The sequence below is a fragment of the Amblyomma mixtum genome, chromosome 5 (genome assembly GCF_055824585.1).
Source record: "Amblyomma mixtum isolate Tamu chromosome 5, ASM5582458v1, whole genome shotgun sequence".
NCBI lineage: Eukaryota > Metazoa > Arthropoda > Arachnida > Ixodida > Ixodidae > Amblyomma > Amblyomma mixtum.
The window spans coordinates 42,408,746-42,430,058 of NC_143016.1; the positions used below are offsets into that span (position 1 = coordinate 42,408,746).

Consider the following 21,313-nt stretch of genomic DNA (forward strand, 5'->3'; position numbering starts at 1 on the left):
CGCGTTTTGTTTGATCTAAGTTTCTTAGTTTATATAATCTGTAATATATGTATTTCTTTTGTTGATGCTCTTACAAGTGTTGAGAGTGATGTATAGCATTCTTTATACTAACTTACTGTCTTTATTTTGCTACATTGTTGCCTGCATGTTTGTATACCCTTTTTTCCATTGGACCCGTTACTAGCCGTTGGCTATGGGTCCGGGCAGTGTTTGCGTACATTTTTAATGCAACAAAGACCAATAAATAAATGAATGAATGAAAAAAAAAAAAAGCGACTAAGGCTATGAGAGACGCCGTAGTGGAGGGCTCCGGAAATTTCTACCACCTGGGGTTCTTTAACGTGCACTGACATCGCACAGTACACGGGCCTCTGGAATTTCTCCTCCAAAGAAATTCAACCGCCGTGGCCGGGATCGAACCCGCGTCTTTCGGGTCAGCATCCGTGCACCATAACCACTGAGCCACCGCGGCGGCGGGGATTAGGCGAAGTGTGAACAGGGCATCAAGCATTTGTGCGGTTGATTCCAGCGTCAGATCATTTTGTTCAGAGCTCATTAGCGCTCTTGGCGTAGCTCGAAAGTACGGTAACACACCCGGAAAGGCACAACAAGTTTAATGTGCTTGGATTTGGGCAAGTTGTATCTAGATTGGAACTACAAATGTGACTTATTTCAAACTCGACGCGCTTAGTGGAAGATCCCGACAGCCCAAACTAAGTTCCTTCGTGATGTGGTAGCGTTGTAATTACCTTCTCTGCTCTTCTGCAGACCACATATTCCGGCCTTTCGGAAAAGAAAAATTACTTTCACACGAGAACCTTAATATTGTTTTGTTGCACAGCGCCTTTTAAAATGTAGCCTGAAGTTCATAGAAGGCAGTCAGTGCAGCTTACGGTTTCCACCCGTGGCGCACAATAGGCTCGACTTGTGAGGGAAGCGCCAATCAGGAGGAGCACAAAAAAGACAACACAACTCCTCCTGGTTCGCGCTTTCTTCCGGAGATCAATGAACTCGCCATCTTGCCACAATAAGTTACACAGTGTAACAAACAAAAACAAACCTATTTGTAAAGCACTATCTCACTACGCTAATTCACAGGGTACGTGTGATGTCATGGCGGTGAAAGAGTCCCTCCTGGAGGCCCCGTGCTCCAAGCCGTCGTCGTCCAGTGCGTTCTCAAGAAGGATGGATCCAGACGTCCTGATCAGAAGCATATCACAAAGAGATCATTAGCTACAGATTAGTAGAGCAATGCCTCCATTACAAGCGCTCGTCAATATCGCCACTAGCCAAATTAAGCGCGGTGCAGGACAAAGGCCGAGTCGACATCCACGACCGCCATAATGCTGCGAATTTCAGAATCTCCCCGAATAGAGTTGTGCGAATATGAATAGAACATGTTTGTTTGAATATGAATAGAGTATGTTTGTTATTCGGTTTTTATGGTTTCGAGAACTCGGCAGCGACCGAATGCCGCCGACATCAATAAATATGACCGTGTCAAAACCCCAATATATGGGCAAGTTATTTGAAGATCGAGTTCAAGGTGTCATGACAACAATACAAAGGTCACATCTTCGCTTTCATTTCCGTCGTTTACTGCGTGGACCGGTCACATACGGACGCTGCTAGGTTTCGTCCACATGAAAGACACCGAAGGTGTGCTTTCCCACATGAAAACAATGAATGCCGAAGGAACACATTATCGGAGGAGGTCTAAACTTTTCTGCATTTCAACTGTTTTATTGCGTTTACCAACCACGCATTACGAAAAAAGGCCAACTTGTAGGCCACAAGGCCAACTACCTCTCAGCTATACCTCTTATCTGGTCTTCAATAATGTAATTTCGGCCTCCCCCCCCCCCCCCCCCCCCCCCTCCCCCCAACACGTGGAGATTCCAAAGCTGTTTCCATTCTGCTTACCTGCGCACCCTGCGAGCTGCCAGCACGACTAGAGCCGCCAGCAGGACGGCCACTGCCGCCGCGCTGGAGACCCAGGCCAAGATACCCGCCAGGTGTGGGCCTGCAGAAAAAGCGTTTCCTCTTTCTACCGTCACTTCGTAGCTTTCAAATGCAATGCATGCGTGTGCAGCAACCCTGGGCAAGCTATTATTTGTTCCTCTTGTGAGGCACCCTACGTGCGTTCAGTAATTCAAATTTCTCAATGACGAGAGCTACAATGCTTATTTTGTTAACACGAACGTAACCGCACCGTTGGGCGAGTGATATTGACTAGAAGAGTAAAACATGCATAACCGAAGTGCAGCAGCGTAAATACAGTCGTGGCTACCTCCGTGTTCTAACCACACGTCGCAAAGAACTGGCTGAACACGAACATACATCAAGGCTTTCAAAATCGCCCAAATTATCTGCGTGTTAATGTTTTCTTTGCCAAAACCTGGCCAAGCCGAGTTCCGCAAGAGCCAGCGTCAGATTTGGCAGTCCCTAATATCGCGCTTGAAAGAACATGCAAGGGACTGCACTGAATGCGGTAACCTCTCAGCCTGCACAACAAAAATAAGGCAGATTCACCTGAAGACCACCTCGCTCTGCTTTCCTAACGAATATAGCGAGACAACCTTCTGCTGAGAACCTTCTGTCGACAAAGATGAGGCATTAACGGCTTTCGCCTTAAAATGGCCTGAATGTAATGAAAATATTAAAAAGAAAAAAAATACAGAAATGCTTAGCATTTGCGCTCGTCAATTCTAACATACAGACAGATGACGACTGTGAGAATGATAACGTGCAGCTCTTGTTTAGGCTACAAAACCTCCGCATATATGACCGCAATTATTAGAGTCCGACCTTCCCACTCGACACTGTACCGAACCATAACAACGACTGTCACTGCTTTATTTTCCTGGTCTACAGACCAGGATCAATTTTTCTTCAACTGTGAACTTTCTGCAAAAACTATAAACCATTTTCCTTCGCCGCCGTTGGTTGCGTTAGTGTGGATGATAATGAGTGTTTACTCCATAAATGAAGCATACTTCACCTTTTGGGAATGGGTGGAAGGGGGGGGGGGGGTTATACATTGCACTCACCACCACTGTCTGTGGGGCAAGACCCTTGGTCAGAGATAGACCCGTCGGGACACTGGCATGGCTGCTTGCCGTCGCACATGGAGCTCTTGTTTGAGCAGCCCGAATCCGAGTTGCACGGTCCAGCTTCAACCCCTGTGTTTGCGGACACTTTGGCTGCGAGAGACAAGAGCAAGAGACAGTCGTAAAGCGGTGGAACTTGCACTCCTTACGTAGAAGACTTGCCGAAAAAAAAAAGCGTTCACAAGAACATCTAGTTAACCTACGTGCTGGCAGTGCGATAGCCCTAGAAACTTTTGATGCCTTCACCTGAAGTGATGTCATTTCGCCCCAGCCGGGGGGAGAATGACCCACGGCAGATTTTCTCCTCGATGAAGCTATAATGCTGCCGCATCGAAAAAGTTCTTTCCAGGGGCAACGAGGTCAATCATGTCGCAGTTGCAAGGTTTCGCACACGATGCTGACATAGGATGTGGTCTAGAGCATGGTTCGAACAGGGCTGTAACTGTGTCGAAAAGGTGGCTTTATCGCGCACAGTTGTCAACTCTTATTTAGCTCTCCCGTCGCCCCGTGCAACGCACGACGACACTTCACAAGGCGAGCATGAGTAAGGATTCTAGATTTTTCACTCACTCTCTCAGCTCATGATTCGGCAGTCGCGCAAAAAGGACCGCGATAAAAGTCACACGCCGTTCGGTGCGAAAATGTTGTCAGCGTCGACAATTCCCCAAACTCGGTTCCTTGGTTATCGGTTTGGTTTAGGTTTGGTTTATGGGGTTTAACGTCCCAAAGCGACTAAGGCTATGAGAGACGCCGTAGTGGAGGGCTCCGGAAATTTCGACCACCTGGGGTTCTTTAACGTGCACTGACATCGCACAGTACACGGGCCTCTATCGTACAGTGTTTGTGACCAAGGCACGAATCAGTGTCGCGGTAAACCGTCAATGGAAAAAGTAATAGGAAAAAGATTGGACGGCACACTTAAGCTCAGCTTCAAGGATATGATTGGTTTTGGTTTTATGGGGTTTGACGTCCCAAAGCGACTCAGGCTATGAGAGACGCCGTAGTGAAGGGCTCCGGAAATTTCCGCCACCTGGGGTTCTTTATGAGGCAATTTCGTTAATCGCTTAATGACCATACATGTGCGGAATTTGTCATTCTCAACTTTACATTGATAGATCGCTTTGAGTCCTCATACCGCACGTGACGCAGTGGTGAAGCGGTTAAGCGATGCGCCACTGCTTCACAATGACAGGTGGTGCTTGTGCGACTCAGGTTGCTCTTCCCGAGCAGCCTGTCACGACCAATAATTAATTCAACTGCCACCTGCCACGGTGGTCAGTTTGCCCCCTATCCGGTGGGCAGGTTGTGATGACGCCACAAGGTCACGTGACCTAGATGGCCCACCTAGGTTGCTTCTCCCGAGATTTTTCGCTCACAACGCCGACGACGACGAAGCCTTTTCTGCCCAACAGGAGCGAGCCTTAGCGTCAAAATCTGAGTGCTGGACGGGGAGGCAGTGTGTTCTTAAATATCCAGCCGCAAGCGAAATGGTCTGAGCGGCTAAAATAAATAAATGACTATATGGGTACACGATTTTCGAGACATGGGCAATGAGACGACAAAACTCAGCGCTTGTGGGCAAACGCAGCCTTAATAGACGTGGTACCGCAGCACTGTGCACAGCATGCGCCATTAGTGTAACACAGAATTCGGTGGTCAGAGATCTCAAAACAGTAGTCCACTGACTTTTCGGTCCACCCGCACGCCTGTACAGTACACCGGATGCACGGCCGCCTAGGCATGATAATAGGCTATCGGTAGTAACCAGACGGGTTCGGAGGAAGTAGCACTGTTCGATAAAGGTAGCATTCGCCGGCGTGCAATTTCCTGTACTGAGCATGCACCAATCGTAAGCGCAGTTGTGGGGATGCAGCAGCGTTTTGCGAATGTGTGTGCAATTTTTTTTCACTATCATCATTATCACCACCAGCCTGAACACGCCCACTGCAGGACAAAGGTCTCTCCCATGTCTCTCCAATTAACACCAGCCTGTGTCAGCCGCGGCCATCTTATCCCCGCAAACTTCTTAATCTCATCCACCCACCTAACTTTCTGCCGCCCCCTGCTGCGCTCGCCTCCTCTTGCAATAGATTTCGTTATCCGTAACGACTAAAACATGCCCTGCCAAAGCCCAATTCTTCTTGATTTCGACTGGGATGTCATTAACTTGCGTTTGTTCCCTCACCCACTGTTCTCTCCTCCTCTCTCTTAACGTTACGCCTACCGATTTCCTTTCCGTGGTTAGCTGCTCTGCGCTGTGGTCCCCAATTCAAGATGAACCCTCTTCATTAGCGTTTTCCCCACCCCGAACGCCGAGGGTGCTCACGCAGGACGACGAGCTGCCTGCTGCGCGACAGCGTTCCCATGCCATCGCTGAAGTGGCAGGCGTACACGCCAGAGTGTTGCGCCGACACGTTGGCCAGTCGCAGCCGGCTGTGCGTCAACGTCGCCCCGGACTCCGAGCTGAGGGGCGCGTGCCACACGCGTAGGGACGCCGCCGACGAGGGCTCTCCGTGCGCCGCCACGACGGTGCCATTGTGGCGCCACTCGACCTCCATCGGCTCGTGGCTGGCAGCCGCGCATGCGAACAATGCGGCGTCGCCCTCTTGCACGTGCATCACGTCACGAGGCTTGGCGCTGCGCAGTGGAAAAAAAAAGCAAGTCTCACCTGCATGCACTGCAGTACTGCTCGTCGAGGGTGAAAATGCAGGCGGCAAATGGGGGAGAGCACTGTCTTCTTTTCAGAAACACACTGCTTCTGTTTTTTTTTTTTTTTTGCAAACCAAACTCCTCTCGCTTAAACAATCGAGCGCTAGAGCAGGACCTCACAAGAGTTCCCTATCATCACAGCCAACGTCATTGTGTTCGAGGTCACAGTGACGAGATCGAGGCACAATCGTGCTAGGTGGTCAGGCGAAGGGGTCGATACTGGGTCGTGAGTTGCTGAGCACGGGTGCGGTGCGAAGGTGGGCGCCGCGCTGACGCTGTTTGGAGTCGCGGAGCTGAGCAGTGTAGGTCCCCATTTCAAAGTTTTCACCATCACGAGCCCCATCCTTTCTGACTATCCTCTCCCTGTCCTCTCCTACTGCCACTTCATTCCCGCTAGCCGCGGCTCAGGTACTTCGGGTTTCGATGGCAGATGCCGCGGCTAGGAACCTGTTTTCGTTCCATTTTTATTTTTATTAATAAGTAGCCACTAACAACAACAACAACAACCACAACATACGGTTCGGTGGGGGTTGCGACGGTCGCTTCCCGAGGCTGGATAGAGGTAACCGAGCCCCGAGCAAAGAACATACACCGTACGCCTCGAGCATGGCCGTTTACTTCCTCATTTCTGCACTGCAAGTTCCCTCTGCTCGCCCGGAACTGTCTTCTGCCATCCTCATTAAAACCTAATATACCTGTCACCCCATGTGCTGCGAGCATTTCTGCAAAACACACACACACACACACACACACACACACACACACACACACACACACACACACACACACACACACACACACACACACACACACACACACACACACACACACACACACACACACACACACACACACACACACACACACACACACACACACGCACGCACGCACGCGCGCTCGCAGAAAAGTAAACTGATTTCCTATACCACACAGTGAACCCACATTATGCCTTTATTTCAAGCGTCCGAAGTAAAAAAGTTACATTGCTGCCAGCAGCAGTCGGTTACAAGAGGGATCACAAATACATTAAATGCCTGTTATTCTTCTCTGCTGATATGAAAAGCCCGCGCTCGCAAGACGGAGGGCCAGTCGCTGACTGTAAACCGCTCTCTCTACGCGCCATGGGCACTACGAGAGCGAGCGTGCTATCCATAGACGGTTGATGGACCATTCAGTCAGTGCACTGCGTGTTCACGGACGAGAGCGCAAGCAGGGAGAGCGGGAGTATGTGCACAAGTCATCTCGAGTGCACACGGGACAGAGACCTACCCTTGTTGCTGCGTGGGCCTCGATCCAGCGGCGTCCCTTCTCACCAGAAGGAACCGCTCGTGTGCCATGGCGCTTAGGATGACGGACAAGAGGACGGCGCCGTGGCCGGCTCCCATTGTGGCTTGCGGCTGCGTGAAGCAAGGACCGGGGCTGACGGCCGAATATTGCGAGCCGACAGACAAGTGTAGGAAATTGAATCTATTCACTTGGCTTGCTGTGCCTTCAGAGAATTTCGAACGCCGGAGTCTGACGTATATCTCTCGAAATTTAAACGCTCGCTTTCTCACGCAACGCTTTCTCAGCTGGAAAAGAAATGTAGAAGCCGTAAAAGGAGTCGACGGCGAGAAAGAGCTGGGTGAGCGTAATGGTCGATAGACACACACAAAAAAAGGCCCATAAAAATTCGTTTCTGCACACTTCGGCACTTAAGTTAGCAGTTAATGAGCACGATCACTAGCACTTAACGCTTGTGTCAGCTGACGCCTAACCTTACGGAAAAACAGGCTAGAAGACTGAATTTCGTACCCTGAGACGGCATAACATTTAAACCAATTCCTTGTAGTGAAACAAGCCCAGGAAATCCGGACAAGCGCTTCTTGTTTGCGCAGCTGAAACCGCGTGCCAGAACACTCAAAGTAACCGCGAGAATTTGGTTTGGTTTATGAGGTTTAACGTCCCAAAGCAACCCAGGCGATGAGGGACGCCGTAGTGAAGGGCTGAGGGAATTTCGACCACCTGGGGTTCTTTAACGAAAACTGACAACGCACAGTACACGGGCCTCTGGAATTTCGCCTCCATCGAAATTCGACCGTCGCGGCCGGGATCCAAGCCGCGTCTTTCGGGTCAGCAGCCGAACACCATGACCATCGAGCCACCGCGGCGGTTTGCGGGGACTTCGAATGTTCGGTACATCCATTCTATTAAGGCGAAAGCCTTTAATGCCTCATACTGTCGTTAGCAGACGCGTCGGCAGGAGTGTCGACAGACGCGTCGGCAGATTCGTCCGCCTTTCGGCGTCACTGCTTAAAAGGCTCAAGGTTCCAGCATGAATAAAGGCGCATCTAGTGAATGCATGGGCTTCATAAATAAAATAAAAGGAGTAAAGTCAAGAAAAGGAAAAAAATAAAAATAACAAAATAAACAAGAAATAAAACAAAATAAAAATAAGATGTGAAAATAAAAATAAAAACAATAAAATTAAGAAAAGGAGCAAAAATAAATAAAAAACAAAATATGACAAATAGAAAAGTAAATAAAAACAAACAGTGCGCCAGGAAACGCTTTCGCCTTGCAGCACTTTAGAGAGCCAAAGTGCCCCCTGAATTTTTGCTCCTATCAGAAAAAAAATGAAAAAAAAACATAAAAGAGAGAGAGGGTGCCTGGACCACCAACGCTTTACCAGGTTTAACGCCAATGCAAGATAAATGAAAAGGAGTAAATGCTCCTCAGAAAAAAAAAAGTAATTTAAAGAGAAAAAGAGAGCAGTAAAAAATCAAACTCAAAAGAAGAGGGAAAAAAATGCACATCGCAGTCAAAGTTAGTCACAGGCAGGCAGCCAAAGCACAGCATGCAGTCCGCGAAATAAATAAAAAAAAATGATGGTTGGTTGGTTTATGGGGTTTAACGTCCCAAAGCGACTAAGGCTATGAGAGACGCCGTAGTGGAGGGCTCCGTAAATTTCGACCACCTTGGGTTCTTTAACGTGCACTGACATCGCACAGAACATGGGCCTCCAATTTCTCCTCCAAAGAAATTCAGCCGCCGCGGCCGGGATCGAACCCGCGTCTTTCGGGACAGCAGCCGAGCACCATAGCCACTGAGCCACCGCGGCGGCTTAAAAAAAAATGAGGAAACCAAAGTCACAGTATAGTCATGGTCAGAGTAACAGTCAAAACAAAGCTCCGAGTGCCGGCCACAACGAAAATCAGAGAAGCAAAAACAATCAAAACAAAACAAGACAAAACCTAAGTCCCAACACAGTGAAGGACACAACTCAAAGCACAGTATACAGGCCACTACGAAAGCGCCTATGCCCAACAGAGGAGCATGGAGCCCTGCTCTCTGCAGAGCTCGGGAACCAAAAATTAAAGGAAAGATAGAAATCGGCGTGAATAGTTAGGAATTGCGCTACTTATGATGTGAACCATCTGAAGGAGAAGAGCACAAGCAGCAGGGTCTCGGAGACGGGAGGGGTCAACAGATGGTGTGATGTCCGATGAGCAAAGTGATTTTAAACGAAAAACTAAAGAAACAGTAAGGAAACAATGCCGGAAGTAGTGACGGAGGTCTTCACATAACATTCCACAGGAACACGTTGAAGATGGAGAGAGGCCAATTTTTTAAAAATAGAACGGAAATCTACCATGCCCAGTAAGTAAAGTAATAAGAGGATTCCTGGGTGCAATCAATGGGTGCATCCCATTGATTTTCTACGTCCGTTTGAATAGATTGTATGAGCGCAGGAAGCATTTCATAGGTAATAATATTCAGCGAGGAATAACAGTTGGCCGTGATCATAACCACATTCGTTTGGAATTTACTGAGACTGTACAACAGACGATACTATAGTTACTCATGTCAAGTACAGTCAAATGTCTTTATAAATTCAAATTCAAATTCAAATTTTATTTTGCCACCATGGTACAGATAGTAAAAGCTGCCGTAGTAAAAGCTGCCGTTTGACAGCTTGACAAGGCCACGGGCCCCCACTTTGACAGCAATGCAGTGGTTTGGTTTTCTTTTCACACACACGAAAAAAAAAGAAAATACAGGAAATACAGATAACAAAGGAAAAAAAACATATAGCAGAGCTGTTATCAGGTTACACTATTCAGCATAAAATCAACAGCATTGTCCTGGCTGGAAAGAGGTAAACAAATCACAGAGAAAAAAAAAAGGTTAGGTGTAGTGTAAAATATACTCGAACAGTTTGTGGTGTGTTGTATTTTGGAGATCAATATCGTTTTGTGCGAGTTTGTTAAGACGTCGCGGTAGTTCATTTTCTAATGTTTGATTACCATAGAAAGTTCTGTATGTTTTTACGTTCCATTGCGCTATATTTCTTGTGCTGTACATTGCATCTCGTTTGTCTAAACCAGCTAATTTGGATAGAAAAGATATATTGTTCAGCACCTTGTTTTTCACACACTTGCTCAGACGATAGTCATAAAGCTTAGTAATTGGAAGTAAGTTGTACTTTAAGAAAAGTGCGGCCGTATGGTAGGTATGCGAAACATTTTCAACAATTCTTAAAAATTTTTTCTGTAACAAGTGTAGTTTCTGAAGGAAGCTCTGCGGTCCTCCAAAATCCTTCGTTATACAGATCCGTTCGTTGTAAAGGCCGTGCATCGTATCGCGCGCAGTAGGGTGAGCTAAGTGCGTTTAGCAAAAGAAAACCTTTATTTAGCGTGAATTTAAGAGATGCCTAATGAAATAACTCATTAATCTTCTTCTAATGCGCAACTGCGACCGACCTCCGAGGCTCACGGCATGCTCCACTTGGCTGGCTCCATTTCAATGGCTAGGCGAACGTTTATCTTAGTTGCTATTGTCTTCGAGCTTTAGCAGAATTCGTTGCAGCACTCCTGTGTGTGCTTTGGCAGGCCGCATTGTGCCTCGATCTAACGGCTACAGAAGGCAGTTCGGTCGCAAGAAAATTGCCTTTCCGTGCTCCAGCACCGAGAACTTGCGGTGTGCGGCACAACTGTCGGCTCTGCAGCCGCATCATTTTCTCCACCTGCAAAAGCCCGCTGGGATTCTCCCTCGCAGTCTTTGCTGTGGCGTCAATCCTGTGCGCATCGCAGCCCATTAGCGGCTGCGGAGGACGCCTCCGCTACGTGCGTTCGTTGTAAGCCAACAAATCACCCAACGGGGACGCCTAAATTCTTTCACTGGGCAGGCGAATTCGTTGTTGCGGTCTGCCTTTCATAATACATATGAAAGGTAGGAATTCGGCCGGAACATAAGAAATTCTTCGTAATACAGGTCGTTTCGTTGTAGAAGCGTTCGTTGTGAAGGCTTTCGACTCTATACGAACAATAATGTCCAGGAAAGGTGGCATGAGCCAGTTGTACGTAACGCGTTGCAAATCAATGATAGTAACAAATCACATTGTAATCAAATTTTTCATGCATTGAATACTTTCTGAAAGGGGCAACGTTCTCGGTAATCCATTTATTTTAGGGGGGGGGGGGGGGGGATGGTAATCGATTATTACTAGTAATGAGTTACTTTATCTTCGAAAAATAAATGGTAACCGCCGGTATAGCTTTGAGAACTTGAACTTGGCGGCGAACACTAGTGCTAGCGCTGGATATTCCTTCGCGATTCCCGGCACATTCGCGCAAAGATATTCGGACATGCGAGCCGAGCAGCCTCCCCGTGTTCCGCGACTCGCATTTCTTCGCGAAGGAACAGCCGAATATCATGTTTAGCGAGCTCGAGCTCCGTCCCCTCACAGCACAAACAAGTACGAAGCTTTGCGTAGTAATAGATTACTCTTTTGTAATCGCTCAACAACTTTTGGGAGTAGCTATTGACCACCTAAATCAGTTAATCGGTTGCTTCTTTTCTGTAACATGTGTAACACTCGCATGAGCTAAGATGTGTGAATGAATGAGCGCCATGGTTCTACAGAGCATCAGCGTGGTGCACTGCAAAATGCGAACCTGGAAAGTTTTCATTTTCATGATTACGTAACAGGAAAAGGAAAATAAATTAATTCTCAGCGCATGAGAAAATTTATTAAACCAGTTCAAGGACTTCCGTGTGCGCCTGTGAGGCAGCATAATAAACTCGGCAGACTACAGACGACTGCAAAAACTTGATGACAAAATACAGAGTCTACCGAAAAAGAGAAATATTGGATATTTGCGAACGCTGAACGTCGCGCACGCTGACAAAATTTTGCAACGTTCAAGCTCATTGCAGAGATCGCGAAATTCCGAGAGCAGGAGTTTGAATTTCTGCCCCTTTACCTTTCCTTGACGGTACGATCCAGCGATGTCGTGGCGATGATGCGAGCTTTGTGGGACAGGATCGCAGAATGCGACCAAGTAAGGCAAGAAGGAAGGTCAGTGAGGCATGTCTTTTTTACATGCAATGAAGATTTTAAAAAACTGATGAAATAGCTGAGCTGGAAGAGTTTTAGACTGATATAAAGGTCTCCGGTGCGATCCCAGCTTCGGCACAGCACGAATAATTTTTTGTTTTAACTCACTCTGGTGAGTCGACGACGTTAGCGAGAGGCACGGGCAAGGGGTGGTCACGTGACCGGTCTGAGCGGACGTACAGGCGCAGCCAAAAGTAAACGGAGCACGTAACTGTCTTCTAATATTTTTCACGCGTCACCTAAGTGAAAATTCCAGCAGTGCTACGCGCATGCTGGTAGAGGAGGCTGGTGGGCTTTCTTGTAAACAAACTATGCTTCTTCATTACCAATGGAGAAAGCGTGATTGCACTTCGAACGCAATAGCGTGCTCCGTTTACTTATGGCCGCGCCTGTACGCGTCGGTGTCAGGGGAGCGTCCTCAGATAGAGCTCTACTAGAGGCGTATGGATGGCTCCTCTTGTGTCCGGGGGCTATTGTAAGGAAAACGACGGGCATACGCGCGAGCCGCATGGCCATCGCCTGGTGCACGCTCCTGGCTCCTCTGCCTGACCTCGGACTGCTGTTAGCCCTGCTACCGTTGAGAAGCTTCACTGTATAAATCCCACCTTACACCAGGAACAATGCCGCGGCCAAGCGCTTCAAATGTTTTTTGGAGATGGACGGATGACACCAGGTCGACCACGTTGTCAATTGAAGAGCGCCCTCGTCGAAACTCGGAACCCGCACATTATAGCCGGATATATGCGGCAGCGTTCCAGGTACCACTCAATACGTGTAAGTAACAGCCTTTCCCGTATTTTTCCAACGCAACTGGCCAGCGCAATTGGACGGTATGATGTTAGGTCAAGAGGCGATCGATTTACTTCGTTTCAGGAGCGGATCTAGACGACTAGATTTCCACTCCTCTGGAACTGTGCCCTCATTCCATGATTTGTTGTAATACTTTAAAGACACGCCTAGCTTCTTGTCCAAGGTTTGAAAGTGCAGTGTATGGTATATCGTCGGGTCCCGGCGATGATGACAGTCTTCAACAAGCCAGCGCGGCGTCAAGATCCTCCACGGAGAAGGGAAGGTCCATCCGAGAATCCCGAGAAGCGGGAACATCGCTGCAATGCAGCGTTGCAGATGGGGTGGATGGGCCTGCTACCCTAGGGCAGAAATCCTCAGCTACCTCGACCTCGCCACGCCGTTGGAAAAGTGCAAGAGACCTGAAAGGGTGCAGCTGGTGTGGGGATGTTCGGAGGCCACGAACGACATTCCGGATGCGTGACAAAGGTTTTCATGGATCACACGTTTCACAAAATGACCTCCAACGTTGTGCCTGGAGGGCTTGAATTCTGCGCTGAATTTTCTTTTGCATGCGCCTGGCATCTCTGAGGTCAAGGCTCGACTTTGTGCGTCGGTACCTACGCTCTGCCCTCCGTCGCAGTGATCGCAGGCGCTGCAATTCCATATCGAATTCAGTGTACTTTTTAATTGGGGTGAATAACCGTGTCGCGTTTTCCATGGCCTTCTTAATTTTCCCTTCCAAACTAGCGGATGAACCTTCTCTGCAAGCATCTTCCATAAGTGCTTGAAACACTGAGCAATCGATGCATCGCATGCGTGCTGCAGAGGTGCATGTGGAAAGGCCAGTAATGATCAGATAAGTTGAGATATGGTCACTGCCGCGGGTTTCAATATCCGAAAACCACCGGACGTCACTGATAAGGAATCGAGAAACGAAAGCCAAGTCAAGGCAGCTGCTGTAAGTTGTCCTTTGAATATAGGTTGGGAAGCCGTCATTTAAACACTGAAGGTCATGGTCAGAGGCGAATGACACAAGTTTTCGTCCCCTAATGTTCATTCCAACGCCTCCCCACATAATGTGGTGAGCGTTAAATGACGATCCAAGGGCCGAGTGTAACCGCCATCAGGTCACTCAATCGTGCGGCGTCAAATCAACTTGATGGCCACATATACGCACCCACAAGCGTAAACGTGAGATTACGCCTCTTCATTGTTAGGCAAACGTACTGATTGTCGTTATTAGGGGGAACTGGATGAAGCACATACGTAAGTTCACGCCGAATGTAGGCGATGACTTCACTCTTCCCTCGTCGCGTAGGAGGTGCAAACGCCTCGTAACCTGACAGTCGCAATATCTTTGGTACATTCGGTTCACAAATGACAGGGATGGGGAAATTATTTACGCAAACATATTGCCGAATATCTAAAATTCGGTACTGAAGTCCGCGGGCACTCCATTGAAAAATAGAGGCTTGCCTTAGCTGCTTTTCAAGTGTTAATGCTGGGGGAGCCACTGTTCCTGCTACTGTAGCGCCGCTAGGACTGGAGTTAGCGCGTCCAGTACTTGCAGCGCATTCTGTGCTGCTGGTGTGGCAGACCTGCCAGCACTGCGTGGATGGCACTCAGGACGGACTTCAGCGTTGCTATAACCTGCAGTTCTAAGCCATGGCCGAGATAAAGGCCTCTACTATATCTCCAATTAACCCTGTCCTTTGCCAGTTGCGGCCACCGTGTCCCCGCAAACTCCTGAATCTCATCCGCCCACCTAACTTTCTGCCGCCCCCTGCTACGGTTGCCTTCTCTTGGAAACCATTCCGTTACCCTTAAGGACCGGCGGTTATCTTGCATTCGCATTACATGCCATGCCCAAGCCCATTTCTTCGTCTTGCTTCCCCTATTGCATTACAACTACATTTGAAATCGCACGTGCAGTTTCAGCCGATACGGCATAAAAGGAAAGACGGATCAACCAACGGCACGCAATCACCACCCACACAATTGGGACTCTAACCAAACGGCGTACAGCGGAGTGGACGCGCCCACGAAATGGACAAGGAGCCCGTGCTGAAGTTTTCTCTCTCCTTGCCACCACCACTCCGTCACTTGAGAAGCAGCTCTGTCACAAACAACTGACGGCGCAGGAAGCTAGGGACTGGAGGCAACTCTAGACCAACACTTTCCCGAGTCTGCACAAATGCAACATTGTATTCCCAGAACGATACAGCGCAACCTGCCCACAAGCCAATGTTGCATTTGTGCAACATTGGCACATGGTTGGCACATTGGCAACATTGGCACATTGTCACATGGTAGGCTACAGCCTACCATGTGACATGGAGATGCATCGAGCAGAAGCCACCTCACCTCCAAACACACAGAAAAAAAGGAACAGTCGAAGGTGTCTCTGTCCAGCTCCGACCTGCAAGACCAAAGCCAACTGGTTCGGTAGGCCCGGGCGGCGTGACGGCAACAGCGGCCCTGAACTAAAGACACCAGCCGCCTCTCAAGGCCCTTGAACGTTTATTAGTGTGCATAACAAATGTTTATTACTACTACGACTACTACTGCTACCATGGCATTCGCCTGTTCTCACTCGCTAACAGCATGAGATTTCATGGTGATGTCATAGCCTACTGGTTTTGTTATTGCTTGCGAGTCATATCACCGGTCTATGAAGCTTCTCGATATTCGGTCGAGATGAAGTGCCATAACCAGTTGGAAAGGATTAACTCTTAGACTAGTTTGTGTATTATTTATGTTTATCATTGTATTTCTCAATGCTCTGTACTTCCCCCCCCCCCCCCCCCCCCCCCCCCCCCCCCCCCCCTCGTCTATGCAATTCCTGTAAGCGCCTGTAGGGTATGCAAATACATAAAATGCACTTAGGGCCGTTTCACATGCAAACGGTTTTCGCCTGCGACGCTGCGAGTTCTGTCGGTCTGCTACTGGAAAAAGCCGTCGGTCTAGCTGCAGACGGCTTGCGATCGAGTTCCGTCCTGTTGGAATTCAACCGCAGCGTCGGTGTGTTCACTTTGCGACTGACCAACGGGGAGCGCCGAGACGGCGTGTGACTTCGGGTCACGTGGGAGCTGTTGCCACGGCGTGAACAAAACCATTTATTGTAATCAAAACATACGAAATATTGCCTTGCGTCTAAAAACACGCTGGTCATAACATCATCAACACATTCCGTGCAGCGTGTCTGTCGCGTTTAATCATACGTTGCGTATGCAAGCACAGAGCAGCATTGCGCGCGCCTCCGACTGAATTCGCTGGGTGCATGTGAAAGCACTGACCGAAAATCGCACTGAGACGTCACGGACTGGGCCGGCTATTCTCATTTTAGCCGCAGCATGTGAAACGGACCTCGGAGTTATAACACAGAGTCGCAAAGGACAGGAGACCGGCACAAGAGCTACTCTCGACTCCACTCGTCTCTCAGGCTGAAAGGTGAGTTTGTATTTGCCCCCTTTATATGCGTGGCGAATGGGACAATTACACTTCATTTCCTGGCCTCAAAAACAATCAATTTTATTATTATTCCTCAAAATCCGGGTGGCGTATAGATAGGAGCGTGCAGGTTTCCCCATAAGGGGGGCTAAAGTTCATGATAGCACCCGTTCAGGTCTTCTGGGTAGCAACGAACAACAATATGGTTTATCTAGGGTGGCCACTGGCCCCCTTGCCTCCCTCTGCGTACGCCTATAGGCGCATAGCATCTGGAATCTCCGTGTCTCTGCACCTATGGCCATGTTCCTGGCACCAGAGAGTCGCTTCCGACGATGACGTAAAAGGAGCTCTCGCCCGGCATCAACGATAGGCTGCTCACCTTATGCTTGAGTTCTATGCGCGTACACTCGCCGTCAAAAGTAAATGGAAGGCGACTTTGTCAAAAAAATTTAATTTCTTTAAATCAATGTTCCATGCTTGTTGGTGCACAGTGCAATTCTCAAAATCACAATTAGGCTATAATGAATTCAAGGATGCATGAATTGGGGGCCCAATGATTAATTTTTTCCGTGAATTGCCTTCCATTTACTTTTGACGGCACCTGTACATGCTAACCTCCTCCTATATCCATACTGCACATACTATTGCCGCCCTACCACTTTTTTTTTTTTTTTACCATCGTCGAAGGTGGTGGTGGTGATAATACGATTTATCAGTAAGGAACCTTACGAAACAACCCGCCGAGGTGGTTACGTCATTCGGCTGCAAACCCCGTGCGGGTTTCGATGAAAGCGAGTCGAGAAGTCCAAAGGTGCCTTTGGGCTGCGCGATGTCAGGACACGTTAAAGGTATAGTGAATAGAAATCTGAACTCGTCTTTTTGCCGCAGGAACTCGATCTACACGTTCCGAGCATTCTTAGAAACTGCGATTTATTGCCCTGTGTGGCCGATTTCCCTAATTAAATCGGATTAACGTCCGGCTCCCACCTTTTTTTTTTTTTAATTCTCCTCGTACGGTGGGCGGAGTCGACCCACGCGTGGAGTGCCTTTCAGCTAGCTCCGTGGAGGCTTGCCGCTCGCCATCGGCGGAGCAATACGTAGTAATCCATAGTAGCAAATAGTCCGCGCGTATTTTTATATCTGCTGGCATATTTTGCGGCTATATTATGTGCGAATGAAACTACTTAATCACGGAAGCCTAAAAAAAACGAAATAAAGCGAAAGCAAAGCTTCCACGGAGCTGGCTGAAAGACACTCCACTTCATAATCAGTTCAAACACATAGGCATAGGCACCGAAGATCCCACAAATTTTTTTGTTACAGTTTTCAAACAATCCTTTTGAGACGTGCTAAATGTTTCATCAGTCAGCTGGTGCCATTCACGCGTAGTATAAGGGCTCAAGATGGGGTTTCTGTACTGGCAATACTGAAAGCTGTGCGTTCAAAATCGCTAATGCGGGGATCGCCCTGTAAGTCATAACCATCTCAGAACATATGCAACGCCCTAATAAAAACTTCGATGACGCTTAACCTACCCATAAGAGTACAATGCGATAGCATGAGAGATCCCTACTGAGCAATTACTCCTTCTCTTTCACAGATTCGTAGCGTGCCATAGTGGTCCGGCCTCAGACAACGATAGCACGCCCCAGCACACCTGCCAAGCGCGAGTATATTTGATTTTCGTGGTTGCTCAACCGAATGCCGGCAGCGCGCTGTCCCGCTCCCGCCTGGCTGAGCGGGCCCTCCCAAATAGATTTGTGGAGACCCGACAATGACTTGTGTATGGTGTTCTCCACATATCCATAGGTCGCAAGGGGTCTTCGTGCCACTACTGATGCAGCCGTTAAGTGATGTGGCTATTCCACACACATCCACCGGTGGGGCTTGTGAGACTGAGGTTCTCTTCCCAAGCTCTCGTAAGGCTGTTTTTCTCGACCTATGAGCTGATGCCCAGTGGCCATGGTGGCAGTTGCATTGAGTTTAAATTAATTTCTTTGCCACCTGCCATGGTGGTCAGGTTGCCCAAAAGCCGGCCATCTTTTTCGTAACACGTACGGACGAGCCCCACCCTTGAACGCGATAGCGTATGGGTTTCCTTCCAGCCGAAGACCCGGCGTCGTTGTCGTCGTCGGCGGAATGGGCAAAAGATCTCCAGAAGAGCAACCCAGGTCACATGAAAACCACCCCCCTGTGACGGCGGAGGTTCACAAGAGGGACTTTTACTATAGGTGACTATATGTCCAAACTCCGCAACGTGAGGGGAGAAGCTCTGGTTTTGGATTACGGTAATAATGGTGGCTGGTCCTCCCGCTTCATTATGTGCCAATTTAGCCAAAGAAATATTTTCGTCGGTATAGCTGTTGTGCGTTTTTGGTGCGATGTTTGAGCGCCTGGTATCGAAATACATTCCTTATCATACCTCCCCCCCCCCCCCCTCCCCCGAAAAAAAAAATGATTGAGGGGAAGTAAGCGCTTAGTAGAGTTCGCGGACAGCAATAATTTACGGATCATGAATACCTTCTTCCGCAAACGAGCCAACAGGAAGCGGACGTGGAAGAGCCCCAATGGTGAGACTAAAAATGAAATAGACTTCATACTGTGCGCACACCCTGGCATCGTAGAGGATGTGGAGGTCCTCGGAAAGGTCCGTTGTAGCGGCCACAGAATGGTCAGGTCTCGTATTAGCTTAGATTTGAAAAAGGAACGGAGGAAATTAGTGAAGCGGAAGTCTATTAACGAGTTAGTATTAACTCTTTCCCTACCATGGGGAAAATGACCATTTTCTGAAGGTTTCAGTAATTTTTTTCTCTATAAAAACTATTGCATTCAATATTGATTGCAATACCCAAAATCAGAGCTGAATAAAGGTGCTTTCTATTAATATACGTTTAAAATACAAATTCCATGTTGCAACAAAAAAATTTATTTGCTAAAAACGACATTTTAGAAAAAAATTCAACAAAACTTGCAAAAACACGCTTGTATTTAAAAAGAAAAAAATGTTACAAATTTTCTGAAATATGCAAAATGTTTGTCACTCTATTGGCCACTCTCTGCAAAAAAAAAATCATATCTATCTTGAATAGTATTGTTGCTACAAAACAATAACTGGAAACCCTATAGTTGTGCATCGGAGTGCGGCCGCCTGTGTTTCAGGCTGGTTTCCATCATCAGTGATGTGATAACTGAATCATCTTCAGCACCTTACAACATTTTCAGGCTCGTTGTTGCACAGGACGTTGATTAAATCACTCGCAGACGAAACGGAGTCCTGAGATTTGCTATGTCTTAGAGCGCGTGCCACGCATGCGGAGGCTGCCAAGCGACTTTGATGGTACCGCATCTTCGGAGTGCGCTCAAAAAATGCCGTTTTGTAGGGGCAAAAAAAAAAACTATATCGCAAACAAAACTTCAGGTCTCCGGCTACAACCCAGATGCGCATCGTGCCTGTAAGCAACGCGGAAGGCTGCGAAGTCGAGCGGCGAAGGCGTCATCTGCGGGCAACATGGCAGGCATAGAGCGCAGGTCCGCGTCTTCATTTCTTCGCAGCGCGTTAGAAAGTGCCCCCTCGCGGGGCAAAAGAAAACTACATCGGAAACAGAACTTTGGCTCCTGGCCTACAAACTACATCTGCAGCGCGGTCGTTAACAATGCAGAAGGTTCTGAAATGGGGGCATGAAATGATCGTTAGCGGGCTAACGATGCTCAATGGGCGCGGTAGGGAAAGAGTTGAGAGGGAAAGTAGAGGAAGTCAGGATTTTGCTGCAGAACATATTTTCCGTTTTAACTGAAGATGACGACCGTAATGTTGAAATAATGAACGATCGTCTCACAGATATCATTACGGAATGCGCCGTAGAAGTAGGCGGTAGGATGGTTCGAGAGGATACCAGGAAGCTATCTCAGGAGACTAAAGATCTGATTAAGAAACGGCAAAGCATGAGGACGTATAACTCCATAGAGAGAACAGAACTCGTAGAGCTGCCGAAGTTAATAAATAAGCGCAAGGTAGCCCATATCAGGAGGCTTAACATGGAGAAAATCGAGCATGCTCTAAAGAGCGGAGGTAGCCTAAAAGCAGTGAAGAGAAAACTAGGCATAGGTAAAAACCAGATGTATGCGATAAGAGACAAAGAGGGCAATGTCATTAGCAATATGGGTAAGATTGTGATAGTAGCCGAAGAGTTTTACACAAATCTATACAGTAGCGATTGTAATTAGAATGTTACTCATAGGGGCAGTAGAGCACAGCAATGGGACATCGCGCCAGTAACGAAGGAGAAAGTAAAGAAAGCCTTAGGAGCAATGCAAAGGGGAAAAGCAGCTGGTGAGGATCACGTAACAGCAGAGTTGTTGAAGGACGGAGGAGAGATTCTGCTAGAAAAACTAGCCACCCTGTATTCGCAATGCCTTGTGACCTTGAGAGTACCAGAAGCTTGGAAGAACGCTAACATTATCCTAATTGACAAAAAAGGAGACGTCAAGCACATGGAAGAATTACAAACCGATCAGCTTACTGTCCGTTGCCTACAAGGTATTTATTAATGTAATCGCTAATAGGGTTAAGACAACCTTAGACTTCAATCAGCCAAATGATCAGGAAGGCTTTCGTAAAGGACACTCGACAACAGACCATATTCACGCTATCAATCAGGTGATAGAGAAATGCGAAGAATATAACCAGCCCCTATACATATCGTTCATTAATTACGAGAGAGAGAGAGAGAGAGAGAGAGAGAAAAGGACGGAAAGGTAGGGAGGTTAACCAGGCGATGCCCAGTCGGCTACCCTACACTTGGGGAGGGGAACAAAGGGGAAAAAAGGAAAAAGAGCGGCAAGGAAATGAGTCTTCTAAGTGACCAGCGACCACTAT

At 48.0% G+C, this 21,313-nt stretch overlaps 1 protein-coding gene across 1 annotated transcript in view; it reads right to left on the minus strand.

Moving 5' to 3' along the window:
- Positions 1-576: 576 nt before the first annotated feature.
- Positions 577-21,313, minus strand: part of LOC149341909 (uncharacterized) — a 28,329-nt gene continuing 7,592 nt past the window's right edge. Inside the window, exons 2-6 of the mRNA XM_089544206.1 lie at positions 7,089-7,216; positions 5,437-5,747; positions 3,051-3,203; positions 1,924-2,023; positions 577-1,200 (exon numbers count right to left, since the gene is read on the minus strand). Of these exons, the coding sequence (XP_089400332.1) occupies positions 1,083-1,200; positions 1,924-2,023; positions 3,051-3,203; positions 5,437-5,747; positions 7,089-7,204 (798 nt within the window). The 5' untranslated portion in view covers positions 7,205-7,216 and the 3' untranslated portion in view covers positions 577-1,082. The remainder of the gene's footprint in view (positions 1,201-1,923; positions 2,024-3,050; positions 3,204-5,436; positions 5,748-7,088; positions 7,217-21,313) is intronic.